The sequence below is a fragment of the Cyprinus carpio genome, chromosome B6, assembly GCF_018340385.1.
Source record: "Cyprinus carpio isolate SPL01 chromosome B6, ASM1834038v1, whole genome shotgun sequence".
Taxonomy (NCBI): domain Eukaryota; kingdom Metazoa; phylum Chordata; class Actinopteri; order Cypriniformes; family Cyprinidae; genus Cyprinus; species Cyprinus carpio.
The window spans coordinates 20458935-20476412 of record NC_056602.1 but is presented as its reverse complement, the minus strand read 5'-3'; the positions used below and the strand labels follow the sequence as shown (position 1 = coordinate 20476412).

Sequence of the window (17478 nt, the reverse complement as noted above, 5' to 3'; positions counted from 1 at the left end):
GATGACCATGCATCCCAGAAGGTCTGTGTCTGTAAGTTACTAATTATATAAATTGTTGAAGTTGGTGTACAGGTTTGATTTAAGTTTTAATTTGTTCTGAATAGAGGCACTCAATTATTTCAACCATTTTTAGAGCAGAACAAATGTATTTTTGTCTTTGACTAGAGCATGTGTTTTTATTGAAAAAAAAGTGATTTTCCTTCTCAGTATTTTTGTTTTGTTTTCCAAGTACAAACATTATTAAATCAATACTTTAGAAGCAATATGACATACATTTTTTTGAGACTTTTTTCAAAATCGAATTTAAGTTTGTGCTTAAAATAACAAAGACAAAAATCTGTAATTTTGCTTCTCAAGTAATTTATTTTGATTTAAGAGATTGTTTAGATATTTGTACTTGAAAACAAGACAAAAATACTGAGTAAGAAAATCACTTTCCCTATCTGTCGGTCACTACGAGTTATGTCGAACGACATATGGGGTCTCACTTGGGAGGCCAATCATCTCTGAGTTTAAGAGAAAACGCCAATGAAAATTGGCTAGTGGATTTAACATACCTGAGCCACTCCCCTTGCCTACGGGTATAAATAGGCGACAGGTGCATCCACTCACTAGATTTTTGCTTCGGAGCCGAGTGGTTGTATGAAAAGCTGTAATACTCCACAAAGCCATTCATCTGCTGTGTCGGGAAGCTGTTCTGGTTGGCGGTATGGCGCGAACAGCGGTGTCCCTTTCAGCGATTCCCCTGGGCGCTTCAACTAAAAGAGCGGATTTCCTAAAAGAGCAAATCAAAGACAATTCGCGTCTTTTTAAAGACGCCGTTTCGTCCGTGTCCTTCTGGATGCGGTCGTTTCCTGTCCTCTGACAACGGCCACGAGCGTTGTCTTCCGTGTCTGGGCATTCAGCACGCTGAAGACGCGTTTGTGGATGGTTCGTGCCCGCATTGCGTGTGTGACCATGGCAACGCTGTGATCGCGTCTCTTCTTTCTTAAAGGGAAAGGAGCAGACCCCTCTGTCACTACCCGTCCCGGTTTCTCTGCCACGAGCAGAGGACCGCCGGGTAGTGCTCTGGGAGATTTGAGGGTGACAGTGAGAGCTTCTCCGCCGGGCCACGCCCAACGGACCTCTCATCCCTTCCACAGTGCTTGTCCTGTGCGGCTGCTGGGTGATTTTGCTGGGCTGTCTTATGGCGGTCCCAGCATGTCATTCGGTTTGCCGCCGGTGGATCAGATGTCGATTGCAGCATCGGGGGATGGGCTGTTGACCTCTGTGGATGAAGATTCGGTGGGGCTGCCCCCCTCGGGTGTTGTCGCCACTGCCGAATCGGACCCAGAGTTGACAGCCGTGCTTGCCGGGGCAGCTGTGGGCATCAGGATGGAGGTGAATACACCGCCCAGCCCTGAGTGCTCACAGCTGTTCGATTGGTTCTCGGTGTAGAGCGCGGCTCACAACCGCGTTTTGCTCTGGTTCCTTTCGTCCCGGATGTGCATGGGGAAGTGACGTAGTCGTGGATGGCCCCTTTTTACGGCCAGAAGCCGCTCGTTTCCTTCCTCCGTCCTCACTACCCTCGATGGTGGGGCAGCTAGGGTGGGCGTCGACATTCCCCAGCAGGAGAGTGCGATTGCGGTGCACTTGTGTCCGCAAAACGCCGCCACTGGAGGAATAGTCTGCGTCTCCCGTCCAAGGCCTGTACGCGCTGCCAAGGCTTACTGTGCTGCGGGCCAAGCTGCCTCTGCCCTGCATGCCATGGCAATCCTGCAAAATTCACCAGCCAAGGCTTTAACAAATGCACGAGGGTAGAACCAACCCGAGGTTGATGCAGGAGCTACGCACGTTGACTGACCTCACCCTTCCGGGCGACGGGAGTCACGACGCAGTCCCTCGGGAAGGCGATGTCCACTCTGGTGGTCCAGTAGGTCCATCTCTGGTTCAGCCTGGTCGAGATGAGTGACGTTGAAGAAGTACACTTTCTTGACGCTCCCATCTCCCAGGCTGGCCTGGGCGGCGACGCTGTCGAGGGCTGTGCCCAGCAGTTCCCGGCAGTTTGCAGTGAGACTGAGGCCATACAGCGCATCTTAACCCGACGTGATCCTCTGGCTGCTACCGTTCCGTCGTGGGCCGTGCCTCAGCCTGCTCGTCGCCGTGTGCACCCTCCTGCGTCCTCCACATCAGCTCCACCCCGTGCTGAGAGTTCTTTGAGGCCGGCGCGTCGAGCCCCGCGCAGGAGAGCGGCGCCCCCCGTGTCACATCCAGCCGCGAATCATCCAAGAAGACGACGAAGCGGCCCTGACACAGGCAACTCGAAGATGTGGGAGACTGCTCTTCAGGAGATGGCGGAGACAGTGCCACTCCTTCCCCCGGAGGAGGGCCTGGTGGAGAATTATTTTTGCTCCGCCGCTGGTCCAACGGCCAGCGGTACCCACAGATGCGCTCTCACGACAGCTCACTTTCCCCGGGGAATGGCGACTCCATCCCCAGACGGTCCAGCTGATCTGGAGTCGATTCGGGGAAGCCCAGGTAGACCTGTTTGCTTCCCACGAGTCCTCCCACTGCCAGCTGTACTATTCCCTATCACAGGCCCCCCTGGGCACGGATGCACTGGCACACAGCTGGCCTCGGGCTCTACGCAAGTATGCGTTTCCCCCAGTGAGCCTGCTCGCACAGACACTGTGCAAGGTCAGGGAGGACGAGGAACAGGTCCTGTTGGTTGCGCCTTACTGGCCCACCCGGACCTGGTTTTTCGGAACTCATGCTCCTCGTGACAGCCCCTCCCTGGCGCATCCCCCTGAGGAGGGACCTCCTCTCTCAGGGGCTGGGCATTTGGCACCCGCGTCCAGATCTCTGGAACCTCCACGTGTGGCTTCTGGATGGGACGCGGCAGACCTAAGGGATCTGCCACCGGCGGTGGTGGACACTATCACTCAGGCTAGAGCCCCTTCTACTAGGCAGGCCTATGCTCTGAAGTGGAGTCTGTTCACGAATTGGTGTTCTTCTCACCGAGAGGACCCCCGGAGATGCTCGGTCAGAGTCGTGCTTTCTTTCCTGCAAGAAAGGTTGGAGCGTAGACTGTCACCCTCCACCTTGAAGTGTATGTGGCTGCCATTGCAGCCCATCACGATGCAGTGGACGGCTGGACGGCTGGTCGGCTGGTCCCTGGGGAGGCATGACCTGATCGTTAGGTTCCTGAGGGGTGCCAGGAGGTTAAACCCTTCTAGGACACCCCTGATTCCCTCCTGGGACCTCTCTATTGTTCTGGCTGGACTTCAGAGGGGTCCCTTTGAGCTGCTAGAGTCAGTCGAGCTTAAGTTCCTGTCTCTCAAGACAGCGCTCCTGGTCGCGCTCACTTCCATCAAGAGGGTCGGGGACCTCCAAGCATTTTCGGTAAGTGAAGAGTGCCTTGTGTTCGGGCCGGCCTGCTCTCACGTTGTCCTGAGACCCCGGCCTGGATACATGCCCAAGGTTCCCACCACTCCCTTCCGAGACCAGGTGGTGAACCTGCAAGCGCTGCCAATGGAGGAGGCAGATCCAGCCTTGGCGTTGCTGTGTCCCGTAAGAGCGCTTCGCATATACGTGGACCGCACCCAGAGCTTCAGAAGCTCTGAGCAGCTCCTGGTCTGCTTTGGAGGTCAGCAGAAGGGGAAGGCTGTCTCCAAGCAGAGGTTGGCCCACTGGATAGTGGATGCCATCGCCTTGGCGTACCGTTCCCAAGGCGAGCCATGCCACCTGGGGGTGAGGGCCCACTCCACACGGAGTGTGGCCTCCTCCTATGCGCTTGCGCACGGCGCCTCTTTGGCAGACTTCTGTCGAGCTGTGGGCTGGGCGACACCTAACACCTTCGCGAGGTTTTACAACCTTCGTGTAGAGCCAGTTTCTTCCCGTGTGTTGGGTAACCGGTAATTGGCGGGAAGGACTGGCTCGGTGTCACGCTTGCTGCGCCATTCCCCCTAACACGGGGATGCGAGCGCCTTTCTTCTCCCAGGAGAATTCCCCGGTTGGCGTGCCCTGGTCGAGCATCCTCCAGCACCCTTGACGGTCAGACTGGGCGGAGCAGTCTGGCGCCAGGCCCAGTACTGGTGTTAGCATGCCCGGAGTTCCGGTCGGCCCCTGTACTGGGCTAGGTGTCCATATGGCTTGATTCCCTACGGGTAATCCCATAGGTGTATTCTTCCATGGTAAGGTTTCCCTCTTGGTAAACCCGTGTCTTCCCTTGACAGACCCGCTCTGTCAGTCTCTTCTGGCAGCTGTTCCATCCCTACTCCAAGGTAGGACCTGCCTCAGAGACCCATTCCATATGTAGTACTGCCCCCTGGGCCAGTCCATATCAGTATCTCCACATGTCACCTCCCTACGGGCAGGATGTGGTCTCCGTAGCGACCTTTTTCCTAAGGCTCGCTTCCCCATCGTCTTGCCAAGCTGTAAGAACAAATAGGGAAGATTTGAAGTAATATTTCATTTGAGGTTGTATTTCATTGAGGGTTGATTTTTGTGGACGGAACAGCAGCATGGCCTTCTCCAGCAGTGATGTACTCACCCTTTGGTCCCCTTCAGTACCAAGGTCAGTGAATTTGCGCTGGGGCTTTGGGAAGGTTACGACCTTAAGCGTATCTTTTGTGACACGCCGCAGCTTGTCAACAATTGCAGCGCCACAGGGTTGTGACGGTGTTCGGGTTGTGGCGTTTTCCATAGGACCCCATATGTCGTTCGACATAACGTCTCCGTTCCCTCCATCAGGGAACGAGGGTTACGTACGTAACCGAGACGTTTTACAGTGTTATTATAATGTGCAGATTTATGCACTTTGAAGGGCTTCATTTGATTATTTAATGTTATTTTGTTTTATACAAGATACTGCACATACAAAACATATAGAATATCTTGCATGTGTTTGTGAGGACAAATTTGGGCCACACTTTATCTTAAGATCAATTCTACACATTAACTAGTTGCTTATTAGCATGACCATTATTAAAATATTGGCTGTTTTTTATTACTTACAAAGCACATATTCTGCATGACCATATTCTACATCCTTACTTACTAACTACTACTTACGAACCATTAATAAGCAGCAAATTAGGAGTTTAGTGAGGCAAAAGTCACCAAGAATTTATCTTAAAATAAATTGTGACCCAAATTTGAGAATTGGTCCCTATACTAAATTGTTACCAAAATTGTATCCAAAAGTGAGATAAAAAACCATTTGTAAAAACTGTATAAAAAAGTGAAGGCCTGTGCATGGCATTTGTGGAGTGACTGTTCAGAAACTCACCATTTTCAGCTATCTTTTAGGATGCTTCTGGAAAATCTTAATTTCAGATAGAGCTCATTCAAAACAACATGAAATATTACTCAGTAGTTTGAAGATGTTCTTCTCTGAATGGCTTCATTAGTGGTAGTACGATGGGAATATCCCCCGCATTTAACCTTATCACGCACAGCCTCGTCATGCAACTCCAGACTGCTGCGGGAATTGCTTCAGTGAAGGTATGAATTTAGATCACTGAGGGAATCACCTGCCTGGCATTGGGAATCACAATCTATGAGTTTGAATTTGAGCAAAACTGCTGATGTAGAGATGTCAGAACGGCATTGTAAGCCGCTCATAAGAGATGTTGTAGATCTCCACTCTCCCCCCGCCGTGCAGGGATGCATCTTGACATGGATGACATCCTTTATGCTGTTTAAACCATCTGTCTTCTCTGTCTTGCCTCTGTTCACTGCTGTGTTTGGCACTGATCCCTAAGATGCAGGCGCACTGCAGAATTTGTGGTCCAGCATTGGACAATGTGCTTAAACAAATTGTTTAATTTTTCTGATATTTCACTTTCACTTTCAAATATATGTAGAAATAGCAATGTCATTATCAATTGCAAGCGATAATAACTACTGTTATTACTGCTACTATAATTACTACTGCTTACACTTACACCTCTGATGTATGGATATATAATGAAGTTTTGTAGTAGGATGCAATGTTACTACTAGAAGTGCCAGGTTATAGATCAGGTTTTATATAATGAGGTAATTCAGTTGAGGCTTCTTAACAATGGATGTGAGCAAGATTTCTTTTTTAAAGGTAAAATTTAAATTATTTTTGTCTTGTGCCCAAACCTTCTCCGCAGGGCATCTAAAACACAGCAAAGGTCCAAATTTTCACTGTTGAGGAAAGAAGAAAAAGCTATAATAAGTAATCCCTCAAGCTTCCGGACACCCTCAGTCCCTTTCTTCACCTCTAAGTTACTTTCTTCCATTTCCCTGCAGCATTCACCATTTGTTTTTGAAAAACCAGCACTGGGTTCCAAGCCCTGCATTTTAAATTCAATTGATATGCAAATGAAGGTTAATGCCCATCAGGCAGGACCTTGCAGACCCACTCATGTTAGCGGCCACACAGGAGCGAGTGTACTCGGACTGAAATGCCTGCCCCTGTATCAGTCACAAAGAAAATGGTCCCCCATCTGCACCCGAGAGGAGCAATTTGCCAGGAAGATTATTTTAATATTTCACACCTCACTGCCCAGCACAGCAGCTTGTCCTCTAAAGCATATTTAACAGACTCAAACATACAGTGCTATAGTCCCTGTGTACATAAACAAACAGACAAATGAAACACTCCCCAACCAGAGTGTCTGTACCTGCCCTGCAGGGAATGAGGAGCTTTCAGGTGTTTAGCAGACCTGACACCAGGCATCAGGTTTGTCTGCTCTGATCCAGCTGAAACAAGCTGACGAGAGCAGTGGGCACCTTTCTACCTGTGTTTATCAAAGATGTCACCTGCCTCAAGGCTATGAGCTTTCACTGTATATCTAGTGACATTAAAGTGGCATATATTTTTGTTTATTCATGAATATTTTTGGCTTTTATTTCATTGGAGTGAGGCCAGAAAGTACTTGGGACAGACAAAAGGGATCAAGAAATGATGGAGGCTCGACTCTAAACAGGCTGATTTTCAAATATGACACTTTTTGAAAGGATATTTCACCCAAAAATGCAAAGTCTGTCATCATTTACTCACCTTTATGTTGTTTTGACATGTATGACTGACTTTCTTCTGCAGGAAACCAAAGAATGTTAGGGTCCAAACTACTTTCATTGTATATGGCAACATAGGCTCATTGGAAAGACGTGCCTTTAAATACATTTAGGCAAAACTGGAAAAAACTTTCCTATACAAACGAATCACTGCAGTTTTTCAGTTGAAATAAACACTAGAGGCAATAAAACTTTTGTTCCTTTTCATACAAAGTATGATTTGCTTTTCACATGACTAATTTGTGCACAATTACTTGAGGAATATCATGTTATGAATTCAAAACAATTTTAACATGCTGCGACATTTGAAAACTGATACTTTTAAACGTTAGCGTCACATATCCAGCTTCATATGTATGGGTTTTTATATTCTATATTTAGGTTTGAGAGGTGAAGAGCTTGGGATGAATCCCGTGAACCTATGGTTCCACAAAACAGTTCAAACTTGCATATAAGGAAGTTTAAATGGCAAGTTTTGCATTTGAAAGTGAAAGTGAAGTGACATACAGCCAAGTATGGTGACCCATACTCAGAATTCGTGCTCTGCATTTAACCCATCCAAAGTGCACACACACAGCAGTGAACACACACACACCATGAACAAGCTCACGGAGAGGTGGGAGGGCATTTATTTTTGGTGGGGCGGGGGGGGGTTGGGTTTTGGATTCGTTGTTTTGGTAAAGGTAAGTTGTGGTATTGCCAGCCCGAGATTCGAACCCATAACCTTAGGGTTAGGAGTCAAACTCTCTAACCACTAGGCCACGACTTTGTGGTAGGTTTAGGGTTGGGTTTGGTGTAGGGGATATTTCCAACACGATAGAGCATTAACTTTTAGTGACTACAAAAACAACGTAATATCAACATAACAAAAACTTGCTAGGGTCACATATTTGAACCCGCGTTTTAGCACCACTCACTGGATGTTTCACTTTGAAACTGCCTCGAAACATGCAGTAAGGTATGTAATAACGGTGTTTCAGAAATGTATTTAGAGACATGTATTTCCAATGACCCCGGGTTGGTATATGGGCAAAAACACTGAAACACTTTTAAATATTGTCAGAAGAAAGAAATTCATACAGGTTTCGGATGACATGAGGGTAAGTAATTATTACAGAAATTATCATTTTTGGGTAAATTATCCCACTAGTTACACTTGCATGCATTTTATTATGTGGATAACAAAGTGGCAGTTCCAAAAAATGCCACGTCATGACAATGTGTGATTTACATTGTACTGAAAGAATAAACAGAAAGCAGAAAAGTAGAATTCAAATAGAACAAATATTTGCACATTTGCCATACTATAATATACACTATCAAAGCACATTATTCAAATAATGCAAAACCTGGTTGTATCCATGCAACATGCATCAGACCATCAAGCAATCTGACCTAAATACCATTTGGAGATCTGATGAAAAGTCAGCGGTCATGAAACTCTGTACAGTATGTAATGAAGATAGATGGAGTGCTCAGATTCATTTAAAAGGTGGGAAAGTGCTGTGTGTGCTTGCAATTCCAGCAAAAACCACCTTTTGTGGCCCTAACTGATGGGAGCTGCTTTTTCTGCTGCACAGAATCACCTTAGTGCCATTAACTCATCAAATTGTTTTGACTCCCCTTCATGGATTCATTTGGAGGGAAAGACATTACCATTTCCATCAAAGTCTTTTTACTCTGCATAGAGGCAGTTAAGAACGCTCTCGTGCTCTGATGGCACTTCTGCTCAGACATGCCGGGACATTTATTGGTCATTTCCAAAGGATGGTCAAAAACAGATCTTAGATGTTAGGGGTTATTAAATGAGAAGCTTCCTGAGAATAATTTGCTCACATTAATGTTCGCAATAATGTGTGAGACTGAAGAAGCGACAAGTGACACAAAACAAGAAAGAGATTTGGAAATTAGTAAGTGACTAAGCAATATGCAAAAATGCAATTCACAAGATATTAAAAAGTGAATAAACTCTAATAATTTCCAAAATCGTAATTGATTGGCAGCTTATTTAGCAGCTTTTGCTTCTGCTGTGCTGCACATAAATCATTATAAACCTGTCTTTTTTTGTGTCAGTATTCGAAAATTCTCTGCTTGTTCTCCTTCTTCTGTTAATTTGTTTTGTTCTCTCTCCACTCTTTTATCGTCTGCAACACACTTGTGGTTACATCTCTATATTTTTAATGTTTCAAATGCTGCAATACGTTTTAAACTTCAAAACATCATTTTTCGTTCTGTTTGATGAACTCCCAAGTAATTTACAGGATCAGTTCACTGTCATAATCCAAACTTAAAAGTTCTGTGAAATTAGAGAACCTGCCCATTATCTTCTTTCAGTTATGGCATCATCAAAGGCTTGCAAATGAAAAAAGGAGACAAACAGTTTATGTAGCTGAAAGTTTTAAATGAAAATGGTATATATTATGGAATATATGGCTAAAAATAACTGTCCTGTTTCCAAGCTTTGATTAAAAAGGCAATCAGTAATATTGTTAGCTGAACAAAGGGAGGATGCAATGTTTAAAATTGAGCAGAACACTCAGACACCAATTATAATGCTGATCTAGGATGGAATCAGTTCATTAAATGAAGTGGGAATTTTTAAATGATGATAGGAACTGCTGTGATTACCTTTTGATCATGCACCTCTTCTGTCTGCAACAGTTCTTTCTTTCAGCAGGCACTAAAAGAGCACATGCTGATCTCTTAATACCTCGATGTCAGAGGAGTAGGTGAGGATTAATGATTAAGTATTGCCAGGAAGTGAAAAAATGTCCTCAAGCAGAACTAAGAAGATCATGTTAACATGTAGAAAGGTAAATTACGTACAACAAAAGTTGGTGAGTTTAATGCCCAACCCTCAATAAAAGCACAACCCAATAGTCAGGTTGCCGAATGGTTTAAAATTATAGTTACCCCAAAAATGCCTTCCAAAACTTATATTATTTTCTTGTGTGATGTTGTGCATAACCTAATTATGTTAGGTTATGTCATTTATCCCCACTCCCAAATTTCCATAAAACTTCTTGAAACAAGGTAATGCCTACAGTATGTATGTTTCTCTTTGTTTCTCACATTGAATCAATAGCTGCGCTAACATGCTGTCATAACTTAAGATCTACTGTAGCTCCTTTGAACCAGGTCAAGAGATCCTGATCATGTTACTTACAGAAGCATGTATAGTAAATGGCTTGGGAAATGGCATTGAACTTTTGACATCTTTAAAAAGTTATGAACCACCACTGCGTTTTTAATCTCTAATCAAACTCATTTAATGAGAAACTTGGCACAAACTCAGTTCTTATGCAAGCCAGAGTCTGGCAGCAGACCTACATAGCCAGGATTCACAAGTCTGGTGGGGCATGACAAAGTGCTGAAGGAAAGTGCTGTACCATTAACTGAAACCCTAGAGAGAAATCCCCAGTGCTTAAAGAGGTGTTAGATGTGATGAAGTCTCCAAGAGTTATTTAATCCATCCAAAGCAAATGGTGCAGTACAGTGGTTTAGTACCAAAGAGGGATGGAAACATTCAGTGTTGCATAGACATCCACTGGGTTGCAGTTCATGGGTCCTGGCTGGTTTTCGGAGCCCCTGGGCAAATCATTGAATCTGTTCTTTTACCTCAGTTCAATATATCAGCTTTTCTAAACCAAGACTAGTGCTGACAGTCACTTGTGAGGATTAGATTTGAACAGGTCAGTGTTTTTATAGTGTGATTATAACCGTAATCTTGGATTTGGCCATTTGAAATGGAATGCTATATTATGCCACATACCAACATGCTTTTTCAGAGAACTGAGGGCATGAAGTCATTTGAATTTATTATTTAATGCAGATAAACATTAGCAATAAATTCCACAGTCAAAAAAGAGTGAACAAGAGTGTTTAACATTACATATTACCATAGAAATAATAATTTCTTTACCAATGTACACATTTGCAAATATTTACCTCAGCTTACCATCTAAATAAGCAGGGAAATTTGCCAGCATTTTCTTTCCACCTAATTTTCTTCATGTATAATGTGCTGTTAAACTCAAACTTTGGTCAGCCTCATTATTCCAAACAAACAGTCTTATTGTAAGTGTGATATTGCTTTTACACAAGTTAAATGAACAAGAATATTAAGTTACTTACATTTTAGACTCAATACCAGTTACTGGGAAGAGGAATCAAAGTGGGAGAGAGAGGGGGACAGGATCAGGAAAGGTCCACAAACCAAGACTCGAACTTGTGTGCTGGCCACACGGCTATCAGCACTGAAATAATTAGTATTTTTGAATGAAACTGTTGAGTAAATAATTCACTGACTTACTTAAGTGTGTTGGTGAATTTGGAACCACATGCATATTACTCTTACTATTTTTATTGTATCTTTATATGGCAGGAATAGTCAGAGTAGTATGCTAGAATCTGATTCAGAATTCTACCAGTCATGAATTGTTCCTGAATGAATCAACATGTTTGAAGGAATCAATAGAATTAACAATTCCATGATTTACTCATTAAGACACTTGTCAGTTGTCACCACTTACTGGTATAACAATGTAACCAGCAGAAAGAGGCACTGAATATACATAACTTTATATATTATATTTGGACTAGTTTTTGCAGCCAAGATTATATTAAGATACCTCTTTTGCAGTCAGGGTGTTTTTGCATCAGTTTAGTTCAGCGTAATGGCCTTTGGTTTTTGTAGAGGTTTGACTGTCTGAGTGGGTTGTGATTAGTTGTCTATTGCCTCAAAGCTTTCAATCTTTCCATTTTTGAATGTTTACTCTTTTTACTGTTTTTCCTTGCCTGTGCACATTTTTTTTACTCTTCTTGTGTCCTCTGCATGGCCCACAGCTACACTGAAACCCATCTGAGACACCCAATTTTTAGCAGTTCTAAAACTCTTCCATTCATCCTCAGTCACCATCATATTCAGTTTCTTTTTAAGTACTTCAGGCAAAATCCATCACACCAACCCTGATATTCCTCAACCCTGCCATTGTTTTACCCATGTCTCAGCTGGTCTGAATGTGACTTTGTGTCTGGGTATATTCAATTCAGTTCAATTCAAGTTTATTTGTATAGCGCTTTTTACGATACAAATCATTGCAAAGCAACTTTACAGAAAATTAAGTTTCTACAATATTTAGTAGTAGCTTATCAGTGATGACGGTCAGTTTATGTGCATATGGCAGAAATGTTCGGAAAAATCAATTAAAGACGTAAACAAACAGACGATTAACGCTATTAACAGCAATTTTGCAATCAAACTTATAGCAAAATGTGGTAGTTCTGTATGTTGTTTCAGGTTTAACATCATCTGAGGTCCTCTGAGGGGTTGGCATCATCTCTTCTCAGGTGTTCTGGATTCAGACTGGAGCTTGTGTAAATTCTAGTTACCACGGGATGTTCATGCTAATGTTATGTAGCTGTCCTGATTATTGAGTGAGGAGGAGATGATTTTGCAGTCGCCTTTAAAAATGTGTGACTAAAGAATTTACTCGCTCTGCTTTTGTCTGTGAAATATAAAGCTCCACTCTGCTAGATGATTCCCCACATCTCTGTATCAATGGTGTCACTCAAGATTATTTTCATTATTGTATTTCTAACCCCACCCCCCAAACATTTGTTCATCAAATAACAAAAGATAGAGCTCATGGTGAATTTTTCAAATTGTATTTAGAGCTGCTTTTCATAAAGACCGAATGTTTAGTTGAAAATTATTAATATCAATACAATACAAATAAATGCAGCCTTGGTGAGAATAAGAGACTACATTCAAAATCATCACTAAATCTTAGTGATTCCAAACTTTTGAATGGTAGTGTATATATCTATGTCAGTTGTTTCTGACACTGTCCATTATTTTGAAAGGAAGCAGTTTAGCTCTGACAGTGTCCATTCAGGGTCTGACTGTCTCTGTATCCTGTCTGGTTTTAGCCAGTCTCAACAGGCATGAAAGCAAACCAGCCAGCTCTGCATTGAGGGTATTAGTATTGTGCTCTAGTCCTGCACTGATAAAAACCTGATAAAGCACCTCATGTGTGGACAGGACTCACAAGGTCTATAAAACTTTTTTTATATATATATAATGATCAGTTACTATCCTGCTATAGAAGGCTGTAAAGTGGAAGAACATAAGCAGTTTGTGTGTGTGTGTGTGTGTGTGTGTGTGTGTGTGTGTGTGTGTGTGTGTGTGTGTGTGTGTGTGTGTGTGTGTGTGTGTGTAAAGTCACTGAATTTTAAACAAAGATCAATCTGTTTATTCTTTTCTTATCTGATTGTATTTCTGCCGGTCATAAGATGAGCCATAAATCCTTTTTTGCCCACCTAACCATGGCATTCTCATCCGATGTGGCGGACAGAGGCAGGATGTATAAACTGAAATGTATGGCTCACATTTAGTCCTTCACAAATCAATAGTAACCTCCTTTGCTGATGAATGATGAAATTACAAAGTTATTTGTTGTGCTACCAAGGCTTTCTCCACACACCCTATTAGGTTTAAATCACATAGTCTTCCTCCCGCTGCCGATCTTTTCACCATCACAGGAAGCTCTTGGATGCTGTTATTCATAAGCGCCACTTTCTTCACCCACTTAGGCCAATGGATGGTTCTGGTTCCCATGGCGATGGCTATTTTTTCCTCTTGAATTTGCTTGTACCCTTTAGCCCAACATGACCTAAGGGTTATTCAATAATGAACCAAGGACAATGCAAATGGGAGAGACAGAGACAGAGGGTGGCAGGGCAACTGTTGGGATGAAATAGAGCAGGAGTGTATCTTTGACACTGCCCATGGATAATTATCAAAAGAAATATAAAGAGATCTCCACTTCCACCCAATGAACTGAATATGATGTAAGGAGAACAGAAGTATGGCATCAAGCCGGACACAGTAGGTTATTTTTATAATGTCTGAGGAACAAGGAGTTCAACAATATGACTGAAAGGCAAGTTGTTTCACTGGCGAGGAATTTAGATTTTGACAGAGGCCATATATATGTATATACATGTACATATAACCTAAAAATCAAAAATAGATTTTTCTTATACTGGCACCCTAAAGCAGATTTTAACTTTTGCACAGTATTGCATGTTTTTAATTTGGTTCACTCACGTGTTTTACATCAGGGTCACACTATTGTTCTTGCAGTTTTTTTTCTTTTATTTAGCAGTTAGTCTCTTGTGAAGTCCATCTAAATTAATATTAATTAAATTGATTTGCTTGCCAAAGCCAATTTTTATTTTGAATTTGGCACTTGGTGAGTATTCATTTGGACCTGTATACCACTAAATGTGTTTCAGTCAGCAGATTTTAGTTTAATTATAAATATTGTTTGCCATTCTACCAAACAATAATACCAAATATAAGATTATGAAACCATTCTATTTGATGCGTTCAGACACTCAATCAAGGATAACACAATTTCAGCTCTGGTCCCCTGGTACCCCTAAATACATCTATGGAGGCTGCATCTATTTTACTATTGTGTACACAGAATTTTAATTGAAACTATTTTGCTGATCCTTTGCAACCTCTTTATGGCTGATTGAGCCAAGAAGTAGTAAACTTTACAATACACTACTAATTATTTCTCACAGTTCACAGGGATGGCACAAGGGGATTTACCCAGGGTGAGGACAAGGATTTTTCATCTTATTTCTGATCCAATTAATATAGTGATTTTTTTCATTTCCTTTAACCCTTCTTGTAGGTGCCAATTAATAGGAATGTGAGTTTAATGGATGTCCAACAGGTTTTTATGAAACACTGTCTGTGGCTAAATTAACACTTATATTCTTCCAAAATTCACAGTATTGCACAATGAATATATAAAATTGCACACTTTCTTGTTTTGTGTATTATTACATATTCAATTCGGATCTTAGTCCCGACAGGGTAAGACAGGGTAAACTATCCATTTATGACCCATTAAATTTTTAAGCAATATCAAACAGATGAAAAAACACTTAAAATTTGTAATATAAATATATATATATATATATATATATTATATATATATATATATATATATATGATTGTATTATGGTGTAAAATGTCAACTGTTTGTGGTCAAGAACATCTTTATTGGTACTTGAATGCCCTCTGCATAGACCAAGGAAAATTTTAATGAAATGCAATTATTCAAAAAGCATCTTTTATCCTTTTCCTCATTTAGTGTGTTTAATCTGGTAAGAGAGTGACAATTACCTCAGATGGCTATTAGGCTTGATTACCATTTAACAGCACAGGTCATTGTGTGTTCAATGGAATTAATACGTATTTGTGTGGAAATCTAATTGTGCTGTTTTATTAATCATTGATTCTGAATGAAGTGCTTCCACTCACTTATCAAAGAATACTCTCTAAGAAACATTAGAAAGTCTTGGGCCATTCTTTGACATTGTAGAATATAAATGGCTTCAACACCAGCACTCTTGCTCCTTAAAGGGACAGTTAACACAAAAATGAAAACTATGTCATTTATTTACTCACCTTCATGTCTTTCTGAACTGTGATTTTCTTATTTTATTTAATTTAGAAAAATTGTTTTAATCACTCTTTGCCATGCAGTTACAATAAACATTGCGCTGATTCGTTAACAAACAAAGGGCTCAAACATTTTAAGTGGCAGATGACAACTGCAGTGAGGCTTATAATAAACAGAATGTCAATGTTAATATAGTATCTTTAGAATTATAATTTTTGTTGATCTGAATCAAAATAAGAACATTCATTCATGAATCCAGCATAATTTCTTCTTTCATTAACTCGTCAAGGAGAGGCACTTATCATGCTTCTCAGTGAGTTTCTTTCAGAATATATATATATATATATATATATATATATATATATATATATATATAGTATGGCTTTAGTAGACTCATGCATCTTTTTGTGAAATTTTTGTGAAAGAAAGTCATACAGTTTTGCAACAATATTGTAAAGCTTCGAGTAAATGATGACAACATTTTAATTTCTGGGTGAACTATCCCTTTAAGGCAGAATTTTTAAAAAAGAGTGTGAAATATCATCCACTTAGTAGTACTTATAAGACATGGATAATCAATGCAAGAGTAGAATCAGTGATCATTTTAAATTAGAGTTCCAAAGGCTCAAAAGACCGCTGTTTCAAATCTCTTTTCTGGGCCACAGGTTGTACGCTAGAGACATACATCTCAAGGTTGAGTGTCAGCATCAAGATGGATGCTGTGTATAATCGAACCAAACTTCTCATTTACTTGTTCTCTTTCTATGCCTTCATCTTCCTTGTGCCTGTGATGTGCGTTTTATTAGCATGCTCTGGGCTAGAGACAAATGCTGCAGTTCGATGCCTGACACTGGGCTGCACTCAGGCATCCATCATAAGTGAAGGGGGTGCTAGGGGTCACTGGCTTATGCTCTGTGTAATTACAGATGGATACCCACGAGATGAAATGATTTACAAGTGGAGAAAGAATTCGGTGCAGGCAGCTGATCAGAAGTCATGGAGACTTTACCAGTTCGACTTCATGGGCCTGAGAAACACCACAGACATAATCAAGACAACAGCAGGTAATATTTTTTTATTTATTTTTTTGCTCGCTCTATTAATTGGATCTAATAAGAGTTTGATTATGAATAAAGTATGATTATTTTTTAGCTGATGATGAAGAGAATTGTTAGAAGGTTCAAAAGTCTCTTATGATCTATGGCTGCATTTGTTTGATCAAAATTACAGCAAAATAGTAATACTGTGAAAAATGATTGCAATTCACTATAACCATATATTCTATTTAAATATATTTAAAAGTGTTAATTATTCTTGCTATGGCAAAGTCTTCAGTGTCACACAATCCTTCAGAAATCATTTTAATATGCTGATTTGGTTTAAGAAAGATTTCTTAATATTATCAGTGTTACAACATTGTGCTGCTTAATATTTTTGTGGAAACTGTGAAGTTTTATTTAATGGTGAATAAAAAGCTCAAGTTAACCACATTTATTTTAAATAGAAATCTTTTGTTATAGTATATTTACTCACAGTTCTGATTAATTTAATGGTCAGAAAAATAGTATAAAATAAAACAAAACTGACTATAACATTTTGATAGCTATATGCTTTGGGGCTAGAAGTTTTGAGTCAAAACTTTTCTAACATAGCCACTCTCATCCAAACTAGTGTGAATAAAAATGTTCAGTATAACATCTTCCTTTAATTTACATTATTAAATTATGCTAAACTAGCATTGACCTATTTTCTCAAGCAACTACCTTTACATCCTTTTTAATGTTCTGGATTCATTGCACCATTATGTATTTTGTGGCAGAAAGACATTTGCATTTGTTTAATGATGGTTTTACGTTCAGTAGAATCGACCAGATCAGCTGAAGATGATATATGAGGTTGTTTTTCTTGACAGTATATTTATCGAAATTTTTCATACAGTTTTTCTAAGATGTTACTCCCT

General features: G+C 41.2%; 1 protein-coding gene across 4 annotated transcripts in view; it reads left to right on the top strand.

Moving 5' to 3' along the window:
* Positions 1-17478, top strand: part of LOC109089388 (gamma-aminobutyric acid receptor subunit gamma-3-like) — a 108659-nt gene that overhangs the window by 79339 nt on the left and 11842 nt on the right. For all 4 annotated transcript variants that reach the window (XM_042726141.1, XM_042726139.1, XM_042726138.1 and 1 more), the window contains one exon: positions 16445-16582. In XM_042726141.1, the coding sequence (XP_042582075.1) occupies positions 16445-16582 (138 nt within the window). The remainder of the gene's footprint in view (positions 1-16444; positions 16583-17478) is intronic.